The following is a 20,735-nucleotide window of genomic DNA, read 5'->3' on the forward strand; positions in this document are numbered from 1 at the left end:
GGGGAGGGGAGGGGTGGGGGGGGTGGGGGAGGGGGGAGGGGGAGGGGGAGGGGGGGAGGGGGTGGGGGAGGTGGAGGGGGGAGGGGGAGGGGAGGGGTGGGGGGGGGAGGGGGTAGGGGTAGGGGGAGGGGGATGGATGGAGAGGGGAGGGGGATGGATGGAGAGGGGAGGGGGAGGGGGGGAGGGGGAGAGGGTTACAACTCACAACAACAACAACCATTGTTTGTCCTTCCACGGAAACTGTTTTCTGTAACAGTGTTCAGAATTGTATTATTTGAATACTGATCTCTTCAAAATTTTTGCTGCTTTTTTTTTTTTTTTTTTTTTTTTTGTGTGTGTGTGTGTGTGTGTGTGTGTGTGTGTGTGTGTGTGTGTGTGTGTGTGTGTGTGTGTGTGTGTGTGTGTGTGTGTGTGTGAGTGTGTGTGTGTGATGGAGCCATGGGTGATGGAGCCATGGGTGATGGGGCCATGGGTGATGGAGCCATGGGTGATGGAGCCATGGGTGATGGAGCCATGGGTGATGGAGCCATGGGTGATGGGGCCATGGGTGATGGAGCCATCTACACTCTACACTACACCTACACTCTGGCACTCTACACCCACACTGGCACTCTACACCTACACTGGCACTCTACACCTACACTGGCACTCTACACTTACACTCTGGCACTCTACACCCACACTGGCACTCTACACCTACACTGGCACTCTACACCTACACTGGCACTCTACACCCACACTGGCACTCTACACCTACACTGACACTCTACACCTACACTCTGGCACTCTACACCTACACTGACACTCTACACCTACACTCTGGCACTCTACACCTACACTGACACTCTACACCTACACTGACACTCTACACCTACACTCTGACACTCTGCACCTACACTGACACTCTACACCCACACTGGCACTCTACACCTACACTCTGGCACTCTACACCTACACTCTGGCACTCTACACCTACACTCTGGCACTCTACACCTACACTGACACTCTACACCTACACTCTGGCACTCTACACCTACACTGACACTCTACACCTACACTGACACTCTACACCTACACTGACACTCTACACCTACACTGGCACTCTACACCTACACTCTGGCACTCTACACCTACACTGACACTCTACACCTACACTGGCACTCTACACCTACACTCTGGCACTCTACACCTACACTGACACTCTACACCTACACTCTGGCACTCTACACCTACACTGACACTCTACACCTACACTCTGGCACTCTACACCTACACTGACACTCTACACCTACACTCTGGCACTCTACACCTACACTGACACTCTACACCTACACTCTGGCACTCTACACCTACACTGACACTCTACACCTACACTGGCACTCTACACCTACACTCTGGCACTCTACACTTACACTGACACTCTACACCTACACTCTGGCACTCTACACCTACACTGGCACTCTACACCCACACTGGCACTCTACACCTACACTGACACTCTACACCTACACTCTGGCACTCTACACCTACACCTACACTGGCACTCTACACCCACACTGGCACTCTACACCTACACTGACACTCTACACCTACACTCTGGCACTCTACACCTACGCTGGCACTCTACACCTACACTCTGGCACTCTACACCTACACTCTGGCACTCTACACCTACACTGGCACTCTACACCTACACTCTGGCACTCTACACCTACACTGACACTCTACACCTACACTCTGGCACTCTACACCTACACTCTGGCACTCTACACCTACACTCTGGCACTCTACACCTACACTGGCACTCTACACCTACACTGACACTCTACACCTACACTGGCACTCTACACCTACACTGACACTCTACACCTACACTGGCACTCTACACCTACACTCTGGCACTCTACACCTACACTGGCACTCTACACCTACACTCTGGCACTCCACATTCCCAGGTGAGGAGTGCGCAGTGTGTATGCAGGAATGCGACGCTCGATAAAAGGAATGGTGCTAATTATTTTACCCATGACACTCGAGGACGGTGTCTCACGATAGTGCCAGGAGTCATCAAGCCTTCACACAACCCCTTGCGAAACCTCTACATCTTTCCTCAATCATGGCGGCTTTGTTTACATTGAGTAAACAGTTTACGAGCTTGGAAACCTTACCAACCTAATTTTAGTATTTATTTATTAGTATTTTAGTATTTATATTCTTTATTTATTTTTTTCAACCGGCGGCAACTTATACGCTGCTCTCAAGTGTTTTTGTTGATTTCTTTAATTCCACTGTGACAGAAAGGAACATTTGTTTTAAATTTATCCTTATTTCAATCTTCTCTACTCCTCTTTCGTTCCCATTTGTCCATAAAGTGAGGTTTACATCGGCTACTCTTGGTGGTGAGGTGACCTGCCCCGCCCCTCGGGGCCGGGTATGAGGTCTGGTCACCTCACTTCCCTCTTCACTGTGTTGCTCTCATGAAGGCCAGTTGATCCCAAAACGAGTTCACTTCTCTAATTCTTCACACACACACACACACACATATATATATATATATATATATTAGTATATTTTGGTAGCAGTCTTTCCTGTAGACATATATTATTAAATATGACCGAAAAAGTAAGATTAATAATTCTAACACGAATTTTCTCAATCTTTCGTACATTATGCTTCACTGTTGGAGGTAAATCAAAAATCACTTCTCCAAAATTCATTTTTATTTCTAGTCTGACGCGACACGGGCGCGTTTCGTAAAACTTATTACATTTTCAAAGACTTCACAAATACACAACTGATTAGAACTTGCGTTTCCCTGATTTTATATCTACATTTGAGTGAGGTGGGAAGGGTGATGTGGCATTACATTTGAGTGAGGTGGGAAGGATGATGTGGCATTAACACAAGACAGAACACTAGAGGATATTAATAGGGTATTAAAAGTATCAACACAAGACAGAACAGAAACAATGGGTATTGAATAGAAGTGTTTGTAGAAAGCCTATTGGTCCATATTTCTTGATGCTTCTATATTGGAGCGGAGTCTTGAGGTGGGTAGAATATAGTTATGCAATAATTGGCTGTTGATTGCTGGTGTTGACTTCTTGATGTGTAGTGCCTCGCAAACGTCAAGCCGCCTGCTATCGCTGTATCTATCGATGATTTCTGTGTTGTTTACTAGGATTTCTCTGGCGATGGTTTGGTTATGGGAAGAGATTATATGTTCCTTAATGGAGCCCTGTTGTTTATGCATCGTTAAACGCCTAGAAAGAGATGTTGTTGTCTTGCCTATATACTGGGTTTTTTGGAGCTTACAGTCCCCAAGTGGGCATTTGAAGGCATAGACGACGTTAGTCTCTTTTAAAGCGTTCTGTTTCGTGTCTGGAGAGTTTCTCATGAGTAGGCTGGCCGTTTTTCTGGTTTTATAGTAAATCGTCAGTTGTATCCTCTGATTTTTGTCTGTAGGGATAACGTTTCTATTAACAATATCTTTCAGGACCCTTTCCTCTGTTTTATGAGCTGTGGAAAAGAAGTTCCTGTAAAATAGTCTAATAGGGGGTATAGGTGTTGTGTTAGTTGTCTCTTCGGAGGTTGCATGGCTTTTCACTTTCCTTCTTATGATGTCTTCGATGAAACCATTGGAGAAGCCGTTATTGACTAGAACCTGCCTTACCCTACAGAGTTCTTCGTCGACTTGCTTCCATTCTGAGCTGTGGCTGAGAGCACGGTCGACGTATGCGTTAACAACACTCCTCTTGTACCTGTCAGGGCAGTCGCTGTTGGCATTTAGGCACATTCCTATGTTTGTTTCCTTTGTGTAGACTGCAGTGTGGAAACCTCCGCCCTTTTCCATGACTGTTACATCTAGAAAAGGCAGCTTCCCATCCTTTTCCGTCTCGTAAGTGAAACGCAGCACGGAACTCTGCTCAAATGCCTCCTTCAGCTCCTGCAGATGTCTGACATCAGGTACCTGTGTAAAAATGTCGTCAACATACCTGCAGTATATGGCCGGTTTCAAGTTCATGTCGACTAAGACTTTTTGCTCGATGGTACCCATGTAGAAGTTTGCAAACAGGACACCTAGGGGAGAACCCATGGCGACCCCATCTACTTGCTTATACATGTGCCCATCCGGGCTCAAGAAGGGTGCCTCTTTAGTACAAGCTTGGAGTAGTTTCCTCAGAATACTTTCTGGCATGTCAAGAGGAGTACAGGCTGGATCACGATACACTCTGTCGGCTATCATTCCGATTGTCTCGTCCACAGGTACGTTGGTAAACAGCGATTCTACGTCCAACGAGGCTCTTATCCCTGTGGCCCGTGCGCCCCGCAGTAAGTCCACAAATTCCTTTGGAGACTTCAGGCTGAAGGCGCAAGGAACATAAGGAGTCAGCAGGCCGTTGAGTCGCTTCGCCAATCTGTACGTGGGTGTGGGTATCTGGCTAATGATTGGCCGAAGTGGGTTTCCAGGCTTGTGCGTCTTGACATTTCCATACGCATATCCAGGTTTATATTCCCCAATGATCTTTGGCAGGTGGAGTCCGGATTTCTTGGCGTTCACAGTTTCGATCAGTTTGTTGACCTTTGCTTTTAATTCGGCTGTAGTGTCCTTCGTTACCCTTTGGAACTTAGTTTGGTCAGAGAGTATGATGTTCATTTTCGCCAGATATTCGTCTTTTTTAAGAATGACATATATTGGCGACTTGTCACCTCTCCGGACGACTATCTCCTTGTTCTCACGAAGGCTTTTAGCTGCCGCTCTAAGCTCGGGGGACAGTATGGTGCTTCTGTAGTTGCCTCGATTCTTTCCTCCTTCTGCAATAAGTTCTGCTTGTAAGGTATCTTTGGTAGTGACCTTCTTTTGTGTCTCGAGGTCGAATATGTCGTCCAACAGAATTTCCAACTCCACTTTCCGGGCCATTTCACTCGGCCCGGAATATCAGTTGTGTATTTGTGAAGTCTTTGAAAATGTAATAAGTTTTACGAAACGCGCCCGTGTCGCGTCAGACTAGAAATAAAAATGAATTTTGGAGAAGTGATTTTTGATTTACCTCCAACAGTGAAGCATAATGTACGAAAGATTGAGAAAATTCGTGTTAGAATTATTAATCTTACTTTTTCGGTCATATTTAATAATATATGTCTACAGGAAAGACTGCTACCAAAATATACTAATGTTAAAGTGCACGACCCAGCAGCAAGGAATCAAGCCTTCACGATAAAATATCGCCAGGATCTGATTCGTGATCAGATATACAAGGCAGAGAATGAAATCTAAGACAACAAAACGCAACTACTTCATGCTACAAACGAGTGGAGAAATAGCAACATCGACCATAGTATCCGTACCCGCATTGAACAACACCTCGACATCCTCACAGACCAACATCACCTCAGCACTGAAACAAGGATTATCAAGAAACTAACAACATTATATGGAGGACCTATGGCAATTCCACGACCAAGAGATGGCTTCCTGAACCTTGCAGGAATTAACCTCACTGAGGACCAAGTCACTCTCCTAAATCTGGGCATAAACTGTCATGTTATGTCCAGACCGAGTGAAATGGCCCGGAAAGTGGAGTTGGAAATTCTGTTGGACGACATATTCGACCTCGAGACACAAAAGAAGGTCACTACCAAAGATACCTTACAAGCAGAACTTATTGCAGAAGGAGGAAAGAATCGAGGCAACTACAGAAGCACCATACTGTCCCCCGAGCTTAGAGCGGCAGCTAAAAGCCTTCGTGAGAACAAGGAGATAGTCGTCAGGAGAGGTGACAAGTCGCCAATATATGTCATTCTTAAAAAAGACGAATATCTGGCGAAAATGAACATCATACTCTCTGACCAAACTAAGTTCCAAAGGGTAACGAAGGACACTACAGCCGAATTAAAAGCAAAGGTCAACAAACTGATCGAAACTGTGAACGCCAAGAAATCCGGACTCCACCTGCCAAAGATCATTGGGGAATATAAACCTGGATATGCGTATGGAAATGTCAAGACGCACAAGCCTGGAAACCCACTTCGGCCAATCATTAGCCAGATACCCACACCCACGTACAGATTGGCGAAGCGACTCAACGGCCTGCTGACTCCTTATGTTCCTTGCGCCTTCAGCCTGAAGTCTCCAAAGGAATTTGTGGACTTACTGCGGGGCGCACGGGCCACAGGGATAAGAGCCTCGTTGGACGTAGAATCGCTGTTTACCAACGTACCTGTGGACGAGACAATCGGAATGATAGCCGACAGAGTGTATCGTGATCCAGCCTGTACTCCTCTTGACATGCCAGAAAGTATTCTGAGGAAACTACTCCAAGCTTGTACTAAAGAGGCACCCTTCTTGAGCCCGGATGGGCACATGTATAAGCAAGTAGATGGGGTCGCCATGGGTTCTCCCCTAGGTGTCCTGTTTGCAAACTTCTACATGGGTACCATCGAGCAAAAAGTCTTAGTCGACATGAACTTGAAACCGGCCATATACTGCAGGTATGTTGACGACATTTTTACACAGGTACCTGATGTCAGACATCTGCAGGAGCTGAAGGAGGCATTTGAGCAGAGTTCCGTGCTGCGTTTCACTTACGAGACGGAAAAGGATGGGAAGCTGCCTTTTCTAGATGTAACAGTCATGGAAAAGGGCGGAGGTTTCCACACTGCAGTCTACACAAAGGAAACAAACATAGGAATGTGCCTAAATGCCAACAGCGACTGCCCTGACAGGTACAAGAGGAGTGTTGTTAACGCATACGTCGACCGTGCTCTCAGCCACAGCTCAGAATGGAAGCAAGTCGACGAAGAACTCTGTAGGGTAAGGCAGGTTCTAGTCAATAACGGCTTCTCCAATGGTTTCATCGAAGACATCATAAGAAGGAAAGTGAAAAGCCATGCAACCTCCGAAGAGACAACTAACACAACACCTATACCCCCTATTAGACTATTTTACAGGAACTTCTTTTCCACAGCTCATAAAACAGAGGAAAGGGTCCTGAAAGATATTGTTAATAGAAACGTTATCCCTACAGACAAAAATCAGAGGATACAACTGACGATTTACTATAAAACCAGAAAAACGGCCAGCCTACTCATGAGAAACTCTCCAGACACGAAACAGAACGCTTTAAAAGAGACTAACGTCGTCTATGCCTTCAAATGCCCACTTGGGGACTGTAAGCTCCAAAAAACCCAGTATATAGGCAAGACAACAACATCTCTTTCTAGGCGTTTAACGATGCATAAACAACAGGGCTCCATTAAGGAACATATAATCTCTTCCCATAACCAAACCATCGCCAGAGAAATCCTAGTAAACAACACAGAAATCATCGATAGATACAGCGATAGCAGGCGGCTTGACGTTTGCGAGGCACTACACATCAAGAAGTCAACACCAGCAATCAACAGCCAATTATTGCATAACTATATTCTACCCACCTCAAGACTCCGCTCCAATATAGAAGCATCAAGAAATATGGACCAATAGGCTTTCTACAAACACTTCTATTCAATACCCATTGTTTCTGTTCTGTCTTGTGTTGATACTTTTAATACCCTATTAATATCCTCTAGTGTTCTGTCTTGTGTTAATGCCACATCATCCTTCCCACCTCACTCAAATGTAATGCCACATCACCCTTCCCACCTCACTCAAATGTAGATATAAAATCAGGGAAACGCAAGTTCTAATCAGTTGTGTATTTGTGAAGTCTTTGAAAATGTAATAAGTTTTACGAAACGCGCCCGTGTCGCGTCAGACTAGAAATAAAAATGAATTTTGGAGAAGTGATTTTTGATTTACCTCCAACAGTGAAGCATAATGTACGAAAGATTGAGAAAATTCGTGTTAGAATTATTAATCTTACTTTTTCGGTCATATTTAATAATATATATATATATATATATATATATATATATATATATATATATATATATATATATATATATATATATATATATATATATATATATTATTAAATATGACCGAAAAAGCAAGATTAATAATTCTAACACGAATTTTTTCAATATTTCTTATGGTTCTTTTCACTGTCGATAGTAATTGAAAAATCAGTTCTCCAAAATTCATTTTTATTTCTAGTCTGACGCGACACTTGAACGCGTTTCATAATAACTTATTACATTTTCAAAGACTTTAGTTTACACACACACAACTATAACCTGCAAACACTAAAACAGATTTCTTACTATGCTATAATTCAAACGGGTTTTCATTTTATATACCTGCATTTGGGTGAGGTGATATGTTACAACAGTTTTGGATGAGGTGAAAACAAACTTTCAACACAAGATAGAACACGAAATATTGGGTAATATTGGGTAAAGTTAAAGGGGAAGAATGGAAGTAAATGCAAAGGGCCTATTGGCCCATATTTCTTGCTGCTTCTATATTGGTGCGGAGTCTTGAAGTGGGTAGAATATAGTTGTGCATTAATTGGCTGTTGATTGCTGGTGTTGACTTCTTAATGTGTAGTGCCTCGCAGATATCAAGCCGCCTGCTATCGCTGTATCTATCGATGATTTCCGTGTTTTTTGTTAAGACTTCTCTGGTGATGGTCTGGTTGTGGGAAGAGATTATAGGTTCCTTAATGGAGCCCTGTTGCTTATGCATCGTTAATCGCCTGGAAAGAGATGTTGTTGTCTTGCCTATATACTGAGTTCTTTGAGGCTTGCAGTCCCCAAGTGGGCATTTGAAGGCATAGACGACATTGGTCTCTTTCAAAGCGTTCTGCTTTGTGTCTGGAGAGTTTCTCATGAGTAGGTTGGCAGTTTTCTTGGTTTTATAGTAAATCGTCAATTGTATCTCCTGATTTTTGTCTGTAGGGATAACGTTTCTATTAACAATATCTTTCAGGACCCTTTCCTCCGTTTTATGAGCTGTGGAAAAGAAGTTCCTGTAAAATAGTCTAATAGGGGGTACAGGTGTTGTGTTGGTTGACTCTTCAGAGGTTGCATGGCTCTTCACTTTTCTATTTATCATGTCTTCAACGAAACTGTTACAGAAGCCGTAGTTGACTAGGACCTGCCTTACCCTACAGAATTCTTCATCGACTTGCTTCCAATCTGAGCTGTTGCTGAGAGCACGGTCGACGTAAGCGTTGACAACACTCCTCCTGTACCTGTCTGGGCAGTCACTCTTGGCATTGAGGCACATTCCTATGTTGGTTTCCTTAGTGTAGACTGCAGTGTCTAAAGTGTATCTCTTTTCCGTGACTGTTACATCCAGAAAGGACAGCTTCCCATTATTCTCCATCTCGTAAGTGAAGCTGAACACAGAAGTCCGCTCAGATGCCTCCTTCAGCTCCTGCAGATGTCTGACATCAGGTACCTGCGTAAAAATGTCGCCAACTTACCTGCAGAATAGGGCCGGTTTCAAGTCCATGTCAACTAAGACCCTCTGCTCGATGGTGCCCATGTAGAAGTTCGCAAACAGGACACCTAGGGGAGAACCCATGGCGACCCCATCTACTTGCTTATACATGTGCTCATCTGGCCTCAAGAAGGGTGCCTCTTTAGTGCAGGCTTGGAGTAGTTTCCTTAGAATGTTTTCTGGTATGCCAAGAGGAGTGAAAGCTGGGTTACGATACACTCTGTCAGCTATCATTCCGATTGTCTCGTCCACAGGTACAGTGATAAATAGTGACTCCACATCCAATGAGGCTCTTATCCCCGTGGCCCGTGCTCCCCGCAGTAAGTCGACAAATTCCTTGGGAGACTTCCGGCTAAAAGCACAAGGTACGTAAGGAGTCAGCAACCCGTTGAGTCGTTTAGCCAGCCTGTATGTGGGTGTGGGTATCTCGCTGATGATTGGCCGAAGTGGGTTTCCAGGCTTGTGTGTCTTGACATTTCCATTGGCATACCCAGGTTTATATTCCCTAACAACTTTTGGCAGGTGGAGTCCGGATTTCTTGGCAAACTGTGAATGCCAAGATATATATATATTGTGATGGGAAAATGTAGGTGTAAGGCAGTCCTCCCAATGGCTGGTGTCAATGCCAATCACATTAGTAAAAAAAAAAAAGAGAAAAAAAAGTTGACTCCTTAGCTGTTGTCTCCTGTGGTCAAGTAAAGGGGAAAAACATGCAAAACAAATCGTATAAACAATGAAACTTTAATTGACTTTAAACAAATATAAACAAAGATAACCCCTTGGCTATGTACAGTGCGAATTAAACAAAAATACAAAGACAAAAAACAATATAAAATAAAATAATGGTTACGTTTCTCTACAATGAACAAGACAAAAAAATGAGTTAAAGGTGCTGAGAATATTGGCTGGCGGAAAACCTCCACTAATACACAGAGCGTATGCTAGATAAAAGTATCAGCCTTGAGAGCACAGAATATTCTAAATGCAACTGCTCGTGCATGCCTAGTCATTGGCTATGTAGATGGCGCTGAAGTCGAGTAGAGTCGCCGATTCACCAATGAGAAGCGTGCTGGCTGGAAGTGGTAGTTTGGTGATTGACGAGGGTGGTGTGGAGACGAGGAGGGAGGGTTGGAGATCGAATGTAGGGTACGTATACCCCCTGTAGATACGTATTCTACTAAATATATACTACTCTTGATTGTAGTATCTAGATGTTGTAGACGTACTGAAGTAACATGATGTAGGGAAGAGCAGGCCAAATCTCTCTTGAAAGAGATTATCGTCACAATATTATATATATATATATATATATATATATAATATGGGTCAGGATAGGCCGTGGGGGGCCAGGATAAACCACTATAAACCTGGTGTTCGGGGCGCCCTCAAGGCTGATATAACCTATGGTTATATCAACACATCGACTCAGGAAAGATCTGGGCGGGTACTGGTCTGTGTACTGGGGGGTTGTGGGCGGGTACTGGTCTGTGTACTGGGGGGTTGTGGGCGGGTACTGGTCTGTGTACTGGGGGGTTGTGGGCGGGTACTGGTCTGTGTACTGGGGGGTTGTGGGCGGGTACTGGTATGTGTACTGGGGGGTTGTGGGCGGGTACTGGTCTGTGTACTGGGGGGTTGTGGGCGGGTACTGGTCTGTGTACTGGGGGGTTGTGAGGCATGGGACACTTTACCGGGTAACGTCACTCCAGGTAGTACGCTTCAAACACTCCAGGGAGTACCTGGAGTGGTTGAAGCGTAGGTTAGGCATTATATATGAATCTGTTTGAGTGAATATAAATATGAGCTACCTCTTATAGGCTAATAGGAGCTGCCTCTTATAGGCTAATAGGAGCTGCCTCTTATAGGCTAATAGGAGCTGCCTCGTATGGACCAATAGGTCTTCTGCAGTTCCCCGTAATCTTCAATCAACCTGATAGCAGCATAGTGTTAGTATCAACCGCGCCTGGACCCATCACCCCCAGACAGGGTACAGGTTCACCCCCAGACAGGGTACAGGTTCACCCCCGCCTGCAGTATGGGGCGTCGTAGCGGACTAAGCGGCCAGAATCGCGTGTTAATTCCGCCTCTTGTGTCTGAGACGTAACAACTCTTCTCCAGTTGGATGTGATAAGGGTCAAATAGGGGTCGTTCATTGAGACACTCTCGAAAAAGCGTGCAGGGGTGGGGGGTGGAGGAGGGGTTGAAGGGGCGACCCGGGATTCGCCGGTTACTCGCAGGTTTGAGCCCATTGTATAGCCAGTCCATTGTATCTTGTATTATAGTCCATTGTATCTTCACTTTTGTTATGGGGAACTCATTAGATGGGTTCTCCATGTTTTGTAATTGCCCCCCCCTGTCTAATTGCTACCAGAGAGTAAGGGTAGTTCCTCCACCACTACCATTAACACTACCATTTTCCCACTACCTTCATGACAACTACCAGACAGTAAGGGTAGTCCTCCCACTGGTCTTTAAGATAACTTTCAGGAACTAATGGTGATGATAGACGTGTTGTGACGTCACCGCCAGGTGTGGGCGTAGTCACCGCCAGGTGTGGGCGTGGTCACCGCCAGGTGTGGGCGTGGTCACCGCCAGGTGTGGGCGTGGTCACCTGCCACACCACATCATGAAGATAAGGGCCCTGCACTTTGCTAGATGTACGCGAAGTGTGGGCGTTGGGTGCTATGTGTGGGCGTGGCCTGCTGGGTGTGGGCGTGGCCTGCTGGGTGTGGGCGTGGCCTGCTGTGTGTGGGCGTGGCCTGCTGTGTGTGGGCGTGGCCTGCTGTGTGTGGGCGTGGCCTGCTGGGTGTGGGCGTGGCCTGCTGGGTGTGGGCGTGGCCTGCTGTGTGTGGGCGTGGCCTGCTGTGTGTGGGCGTGGCCTGCTGGGTGTGGGCGTGGCCTGCTGGGTGTGGGCGTGGCCTGCTGGGAGGTACAGTGATAGCACACAAAATGAGGTCAATGGGAATAACCGGTAAAGTAGGACGCTGGATACTCAGTTTTCTATCAAACAGAACTCAGAGTAACAGTCAATCATATAAAATCGAGTCGAAGCGCAGTTAAAAGCTCTGTACCTCAAGGTACAATCCTTGCACCACTGCTTTTCCTTATTCTCATATCCGATACAGACTCAAATACAAGTCACAGCTTCGTATCATCCTTTGAAGATGACACAAAAATCAGCCTGAAAATTACCTCGGTTGAAAACATTGAAAAACTTCAAGCTGATATTAATAAAGTTTTCGACTGGGCATCAGAAAATAACATGATGTTTAACAGTGATAAATTCCAGGTACTCAGGTACGGTAAAAATGAGGACCTTAAACATAGTACAGAGTACAAAACACAAACAAATGTGCCCATAGTAGGAGAGTAACATGCAAAGGATTTGGGAATAATGATGTCTGACGACCTAACGTTTAGGGAGCATAACCAAGCAAATATCGCGTCAGCCAGAAAAATGATCGGATGGATTACGAGAACTTTCAAATCCAGGGATCCCATCACAATGGTTGTACTCTTCAAGTCACTTGTGTTGTCCCGTCTTGAGTACTGCTCAGTACTCACTTCCCCCTTCATAGCGGGAGAGATCTCTGCATTAGAGGGAATACAGAGAATATATACGGCACGCATTGAAACGATAAAACATCTAAATTATTTGGACCTTTCAAAGCTCTCAAAATGTACTCTCTGGAAAGGAGACGAGCGAGGTATCAAAATTATATACACATGGAAGATACTGGAAGGCCAGGTCCCAAATTTGTACAGTAGAATAACAACATACTGGAGTGAAGAATACGGCAGGAAATGCAGACTATGACCAGTGAGGAGTAGAGGTGCCATAGACACCATCAGAGAACACTGTCTGAACATCAGGGGTCCACAGCTGTTCAACACCCTCCCAGCAAGCATTAGAAATATTGCTAGAACAAAGGTGAATGTATTCAATAGGCACTTAGATCAGTTCTCACAAGAAGTGCCGGACCAACCAGGCTGTAGTGGATATGTGGGCCTGCGGGACGCTCCAAGCAACAGCCTGGTGGACCAAGGTATCACAACTCGAGCCTGGCCTCAGGCTGGGCTCGGGGAGTAGACGAACTCCCAGAACCATCTCCAGGTATGCTCCAGGTATGTTCCAGGTGTGCTCTAGGCATGCTCTAGGTATGCTCCAGGTATGCTCCAGATATGCTCCAGGTATATGCTCCAGGTATGCTCCAGGTATGCTCCAGATATGCTCCAGGTATATACTCCAGGTATGCTCCAGATATGCTCCAGATATGCTCCAGGTATGTTCCAGGTATGCTCCAGATATGCTCCAGGTATATGCTCCAGGTATATGCTCCAGGTATGCTCCAGGTATATGCTCCAGATATGCTCCAGGTATGCTCCAGATATGCTCCAGGTATATGCTCCAGGTATATGCTCCAGATATGCTCCAGGTATGCTCCAGATATGCTCCAGATATGCTCCAGGTATGCTCCAGGTATGCTCCAGATATGCTCCAGATATGCTCCAGATATGCTCCAGATATGCTCCAGATATGCTCCAGTTATGCAATACAAGCCATCGATACATTGTGAGAATAAAGAGACTCTTGCCTGTCTGACCATCTTTATTACACAAATGAAGGACATTTATATAATAAAGTTCTGCTCTCTTGGGCTGGACGGTAGAACGACGGTCTCGCTTCATGCAGGTCGGCGTTCAATCCCAGACCGTCCACGTGGTTGGGCACCATTCCTTCCCCCCGTCCCATCCCATATCTTTATCCTGACCCCTTCCCAGTGCTATATAGTCGCAGTGACTTGGCGCTTTCTCTCTGATAGTTCCCCTTCCCTCCTCTTCAGTGAAGCGTTGTAGATTACACGCACTTGTTTGTTGACACTTGTGCTGCATGCTTTACCGTCCAGGGGACAGACAGCCTGCAGACAGACAGTCAGGGGACAGACAGCCTGCAGACAGACAGCCTGCAGACAGACAGCCTGCAGACAGACAGCCAGGCTATCAGGATTTGCAAGGAGATAAATAGATATGCCAGACAGGACCCTGGGGGGAGGGGCATGGTACCAGCACAAGAGGAGCTGAGACAAGCGGACAGACAGACAGCTGGAGCATAAATTTCCCTCTCAACACGCAGGGGAAATTGAACCCACCCGGACCACCACCGTTAGTAGGGAGGGATGTGGCCGGGTGGTGTGGTCGCCACAGTCACAGTAGAGGGATGTGGCTGGGTGGTGTGGTCACCACAGTCACAGTAGAGGGATGTGGCTGGGTGGTGTGGTCACCACAGTCACAGTAGAGGGATGTGGCTGGGTGGTGTGGTCGCCACAGTCACAGTAGAGGGATGTGGCTGGGTGGTGTGGTCACCACAGTCACAGTAGAGGGATGTGGCCGGGTGGTGTGGTCACCACAGTCACAGTAGAGGGATGTGGCCGGGTGGTGTGGTCGCCACAGTCACAGTAGAGGGATGTGGCCGGGTGGTGTGGTCGCCCACAGTCACAGTAGAGGGATGTGGCCGGGTGATGTGGTCACCACAGTCACAGTAGAGGGATGTGGCCGGGTGGTGTGGTCACCACAGTCACAGTAGAGGGATGTGGCCGGGTGGTGTGGTCGCCCACAGTCACAGTAGAGGGATGTGGCTGGGTGGTGTGGTCACTACAGTCACAGTAGAGGGATGTGGCTGGGTGGTGTGGTCGCCACAGTCACAGTAGAGGGATGTGGCCGGGTGGTGTGGTCGCCCACAGTCACAGTAGAGGGATGTGGCCGGGTGGTGTGGTCACCACAGGCACAGTAGAGGGATGTGGCTGGGTGGTGTGGTCACCACAGTCACAGTAGAGGGATGTGGCCGGGTGGTGTGGTCACCACAGTCACAGTAGAGGGATGTGGCCGGGTGGTGTGGTCATCCACAGTAACAGTAGAGGGATGTGGCTGGGTGCTGTGGTCGCCACAGTCACAGTAGAGGGATGTGGCCGGGTGATGTGGTCACCCTCAGTCACAGTAGAGGGATGTGGCTGGGTGGTGTGGTCGCCACAGTCACAGTAGAGGGATGTGGCCGAGTGGTGTGGTCACCACCGTCACAGTAGAGGGATGTGGCCGGGTGGTGTGGTCACCACCGTCACAGTAGAGGGATGTGGCCGGGTGGTGTGGTCACCACCGTCACAGTAGAGGGATGTGGCCGGGTGATGTGGTCACCACCGTCACAGTAGAGGGATGTGACCGGGTGATTTGGTCACCCTCAGTCACAGTAGAGGGATGTGGCCAGGTGGTGTGGTCACCACAGTCACAGTAGAGGGATGTGGCCGGGTGGTGTGGTCACCACCGTCACAGTAGAGGGATGTGGCTGGGTGGTGTGGTCGCCCACAGTCACAGTAGAGGGATGTGGCCGGGTGGTGTGGTCATCCACAGTCACAGTAGAGGGATGTGGCCGGGTGGTGTGGTCACCACCGTCACAGTAGAGGGATGTGGCCAGGTGGTGTGGTCGCCCACAGTCACAGTAGAGGGATGTGGCCGGGTGATGTGGTCACCACAGTCACAGTAGAGGGATGTGGCCAGGTGGTGTGGTCGCCCACAGTCACAGTAGAGGGATGTGGCCGGGTGATGTGGTCACCACAGTCACAGTAGAGGGATGTGGCCGGGTGGTGTGGTCATCCACAGTCACAGTAGAGGGATGTGGCTGGGTGGTGTGGTCGCCACAGTCACAGTAGAGGGATGTGGCCGGGTGGTGTGGTCGCCACAGTCACAGTAGAGGGATGTGGCCGGGTGATGTGGTCACCACAGTCACAGTAGAGGGATGTGGCCGGGTGGTGTGGTCATCCACAGTCACAGTAGAGGGATGTGGCCGGGTGGTGTGGTCACCACCGTCACAGTAGAGGGATGTGGCCAGGTGGTGTGGTCGCCCACAGTCACAGTAGAGGGATGTGGCCGGGTGATGTGGTCACCACAGTCACAGTAGAGGGATGTGGCCGGGTGGTGTGGTCACCACAGTCACAGTAGAGGGATGTGGCCGGGTGGTGTGGTCGCCCACAGTCACAGTAGAGGGATGTGGCCGGGTGGTGTGGTCACCACAGTCACAGTAGAGGGATGTGGCCGGGTGGTGTGGTCACCACAGTCACAGTAGAGGGATGTGGCCGGGTGGTGTGGTCACCACAGTCACAGTAGAGGGATGTGGCCGGGTGGTGTGGTCACCACAGTCACAGTAGAGGGATGTGGCCGGGTGATGTGGTCACCACAGTCACAGTAGAGGGATGTGGCCGGGTGGTGTGGTCACCACAGTCACAGTAGAGGGATGTGGCCGGGTGGTGTGGTCACCACAGTCACAGTAGAGGGATGTGGCCGGGTGGTGTGGTCACCACAGTCACAGTAGAGGGATGTGGCCGGGTGGTGTGGTCACCACAGTCACAGTAGAGGGATGTGGCTGGGTGGTGTGGTCACCACAGTCACAGTAGAGGGATGTGGCCGGGTGGTGTGGTCACCACAGTCACAGTAGAGGGATGTGGCCGGGTGGTGTGGTCACCACAGTCACAGTAGAGGGATGTCCCCCCCACTACCCCCCCCCCCCCGGCTCCTGTTGTCTCATACCAGGCTGCTCCTGTTATCTCATACCAGGCTGCTCCTGTTGTCTCATACCAGGCTGCTCCTGTTGTCTCATACCTGGCTGCTCCTGTTGTCTCATACCAGGCTGCTCCTGTTGTCTCATACCAGGCTGCTCCTGTTGTCTCATACCTGGCTGCTCCTGTTGTCTCATACCTGGCTGCTCCTGTTGTCTCATACCTGGCTGCTCCTGTTGTCTCATACCAGGCTGCTCCTGTTGTCTCATACCAGGCTGCTCCTGTTGTCTCATACCAGGCTGCTCCTGTTGTCTCATGCCAGGCTGCTCCTGTTGTCTCATACCAGGCTGCTCCTGTTGTCTCATGCCAGGCTGCTCCTGTTATCTCATACCAGGCTGCTCCTGTTGTCTCATACCAGGCTGCTCCTGTTGTCTCATACCAGGCTGCTCCTGTTGTCTCATACCTGGCTGCTCCTGTTGTCTCATACCTGGCTGCTCCTGTTGTCTCATACCTGGCTGCTCCTGTTGTCTCATACCAGGCTGCTCCTGTTGTCTCATACCAGGCTGCTCCTGTTGTCTCATACCTGGCTGCTCCTGTTGTCTCATACCTGGCTGTTCCTGTTGTCTCATACCTGGCTGCTCCTGTTGTCTCATACCAGGCTGCTCCTGTTGTCTCATACCAGGCTGCTCCTGTTGTCTCATACCTGGCTGCTCCTGTTGTCTCATACCAGGCTGCTCCTGTTGTCTCATACCAGGCTGCTCCTGTTGTCTCATACCTGGCTGCTCCTGTTGTCTCATGCCAGGCTGCTCCTGTTGTCTCATACCAGGCTGCTCCTGTTGTCTCATACCAGGCTGCTCCTGTTGTCTCATACCAGGCTGCTCCTGTTGTCTCATACCTGGCTGCTCCTGTTGTCTCATACCTGGCTGCTCCTGTTGTCTCATACCTGGCTGCTCCTGTTGTCTCATACCAGGCTGCTCCTGTTGTCTCATGCCAGGCTGCTCCTGTTATCTCATACCAGGCTGCTCCTGTTGTCTCATACCTGGCTGCTCCTGTTGTCTCATACCAGGCTGCTCCTGTTGTCTCATACCAGGCTGCTCCTGTTGTCTCATACCAGGCTGCTCCTGTTGTCTCATACCTGGCTGCTCCTGTTGTCTCATACCTGGCTGCTCCTGTTGTCTCATACCTGGCTGCTCCTGTTGTCTCATACCTGGCTGCTCCTGTTGTCTCATACCAGGCTGCTCCTGTTGTCTCATACCAGGCTGCTCCTGTTGTCTCATACCTGGCTGCTCCTGTTGTCTCATACCTGGCTGTTCCTGTTGTCTCATACCTGGCTGCTCCTGTTGTCTCATACCTGGCTGTTCCTGTTGTCTCATACCAGGCTGCTCCTGTTGTCGCATACCACGCTGCTCCTGTTGTCTCATACCAGGCTGCTCCTGTTGTCTCATACCTGGCTGTTCCTGTTGTCTCATACCAGGCTGCTCCTGTTGTCGCATACCAGGCTGCTCCTGTTGTCTCATACCAGGCTGCTACCTTCTGTTGTCGCATACCAGGCTGCTCCTGTTGTCTCATACCAGGCTGCTCCTGTTGTCTCATACCAGGCTGCTCCTGTTGTCTCATACCAGGCTGCTCCTGTTGTCTCATACCAGGCTGCTCCTGTTGTCTCATACCAGGCTGCTCCTGTTGTCTCATACCTGGCTGCTCCTGTTGTCTCATACCAGGCTGCTCCTGTTGTCTCATACCAGGCTGCTCCTGTTGTCTCATGCCAGGCTGCTCCTGTTGTCTCATACCAGGCTGCTCCTGTTGTCTCATACCTGGCTGCTCCTGTTGTCTCATACCTGGCTGCTCCTGTTGTCTCATACCTGGCTGCTCCTGTTGTCTCATACCTGGCTGCTCCTGTTGTCTCATACCTGGCTGCTCCTGTTGTCTCATACCAGGCTGCTCCTGTTGTCTCATGCCAGGCTGCTCCTGTTGTCTCATACCAGGCTGCTCCTGTTGTCTCATGCCAGGCTGCTCCTATATATTTCCGGCCCAAACTCCTTAATATACATGTCTGACCTACGCCTGAAACCCTCCTGCGATCCCGCGTCCATTATCTTACCCGGTAATTTGCTCCATAAATCAACAACCCTATTTCCTGACCAGTATTTACCCAGATCTTTCCCGACCAGTATTTACCCAGGACTTTCCAAAACCTGTATGCTAACAGTTTAAATCTTAAGCTATTAGTTATCATGAAAACACATCCCGTCCAACGCTTTACAACCAGGTTACCAATTACTGCTGGGTGAACAGTTAAGGATCAGTGGCTTGCTGATACATTCTGGGCCAGGATTCGAACCCAGCCGAAATCCTGGTGAGGAGTAAGGGTGAGGGCGCTACCAATGCGCCACAGCCCGCGTCTGGGTTAATATGACTGTAAGCGCTAAGCCATTATAGCTGGCATACGAGGACAACCACTTGGACCATCGGGGATCGAACATCGGTCCTGCAAGAAGCAAGGACGTCACATTACCGACCAGTCCAACGACGATGCCAGATGGAGTCACGGAAGATAATGGTATAAGATGCAAATGTTCCTTGATATGTGTAATATAAAATCCAGTAATGGACACCAATAATGGGTGTGTGGGTGGGACACCAATGTCCACTGGGGTGTGGGTTGGACCCCAGGAAGGTGGGTGTGTCCCCTGGGGTGTGGGTTGGACCCCAGGAAGGTGGGGGTGTCCCCTGGGGTGTGGGTTGGACCCCAGGAAGGTGGGTGTGTCCCCTGGGGTGTGGGTTGGACCCCAGGAAGGTGGGTGTGTCCCCTGGGGTGTGGGTTGGACCCCAGGAAGGTGGGTGTGTCCCCTGGGGTGTGGGTGGGACCCCAGGAAGGTGGGTGTGTCCCCTGGGGTGTGGGTGGGACCCCAGGAAGGTGGGTGTGTCCCCTGGGGTGTGGGTGGGACCCCAGGAAGGTGGGTGTGTCCCCTGGGGTGTGGGTTGGACCCCAGGAAGGTGGGTGTGTCCCCTGGGGTGTGGGTTGGACCCCAGGAAGGTGGGTGTGTCCCCTGGGGTGTGGGTTGGACCCCAGGAAGGTGGGTGTGTCCCCTGGGGTGTGGGTGGGGACCCCAGGAAGGTGGGTGTGTCCCCCTGGGGTGTGGGTGGGACCCCAGGAAGGTGGGTGTGTCCCCTGGGGTGTGGGTGGGACCCCAGGAAGGTGGGTGTGTCCCCTGGGGTGTGGGTGGGACCCCAGGAAGGTGGGTGTGTGTCCCCTGGGGTGTGGGTGGGACCCCAGGAAGGTGGGTGTGTGTCCCCTGGGGTGTGAGTGGGGACCCCAGGAAGGTGGGTGTGTCCCCTGGGGTGTGGGTGGGACCCCAGGACGGTGGGTGTGTCCCCTGGGGTGTGGGTGGGACCCCAGGAAGGTGGGTGTGTGTCCCCTGGGGTGTGGGTGGGGACCCCAGGAAGGTGGGTGTGTGTGTCCCCCTGGGGTGTGGGTGGGACCCCAGGACGGTGGGTGTGTCCCCTGGGGTGTGGGTGGGGACCCCAGGAAGGTGGGTGTGTCCCCTGGGGTGTGGGTGGGACCTCAGGAAGGTGGGTGTATCCCCTGGGGTGTGGGTGGGACCTCAGGAAGGTGGGTGTGTCCCCTGGGGTATGGGTGGGACCCCAGGACGGTGGGTGTGTCCCCTGGGGTGTGGGTGGGGACCCCAGGAAGGTGGGTGTGTGTCCCCTGGGGTGTGGGTGGGACCCCAGGAAGGTGTGTGTGTCCCCCTGGGGTGTGGGTGGGACCCCAGGAAGGTGGGTGTGTCCCCTGGGGTGTGGGTGGGACC

At 49.7% G+C, this 20,735-nt stretch overlaps 3 protein-coding genes across 3 annotated transcripts in view; all 3 read right to left on the reverse strand.

The window, feature by feature from the left end:
* Positions 1–17,294, reverse strand: part of LOC138349938 (uncharacterized) — a 102,447-nt gene extending 85,153 nt beyond the window's left edge. Inside the window, exons 1-3 of the mRNA XM_069299937.1 lie at positions 17,033–17,294; positions 11,997–12,304; positions 9,138–9,346 (exon numbers count right to left, since the gene is read on the reverse strand). Coding sequence (XP_069156038.1) covers positions 9,138–9,346; positions 11,997–12,304; positions 17,033–17,294 — 779 coding nt within the window. The remainder of the gene's footprint in view (positions 1–9,137; positions 9,347–11,996; positions 12,305–17,032) is intronic.
* The window catches only part of LOC138349978 (potassium voltage-gated channel protein Shab-like), a 588,390-nt gene that overhangs the window by 216,349 nt on the left and 351,306 nt on the right, over positions 1–20,735 (reverse strand). The gene's annotated exons all lie outside the window — the stretch shown is intronic.
* Positions 17,310–17,918, reverse strand: LOC138349939 (uncharacterized). The gene has a single exon (XM_069299938.1). It carries the CDS (start codon positions 17,916–17,918, stop codon positions 17,310–17,312), a length of 609 nt encoding a protein of 202 aa, XP_069156039.1.

This window comes from Procambarus clarkii, chromosome 43 (assembly GCF_040958095.1).
Source record: "Procambarus clarkii isolate CNS0578487 chromosome 43, FALCON_Pclarkii_2.0, whole genome shotgun sequence".
NCBI lineage: Eukaryota > Metazoa > Arthropoda > Malacostraca > Decapoda > Cambaridae > Procambarus > Procambarus clarkii.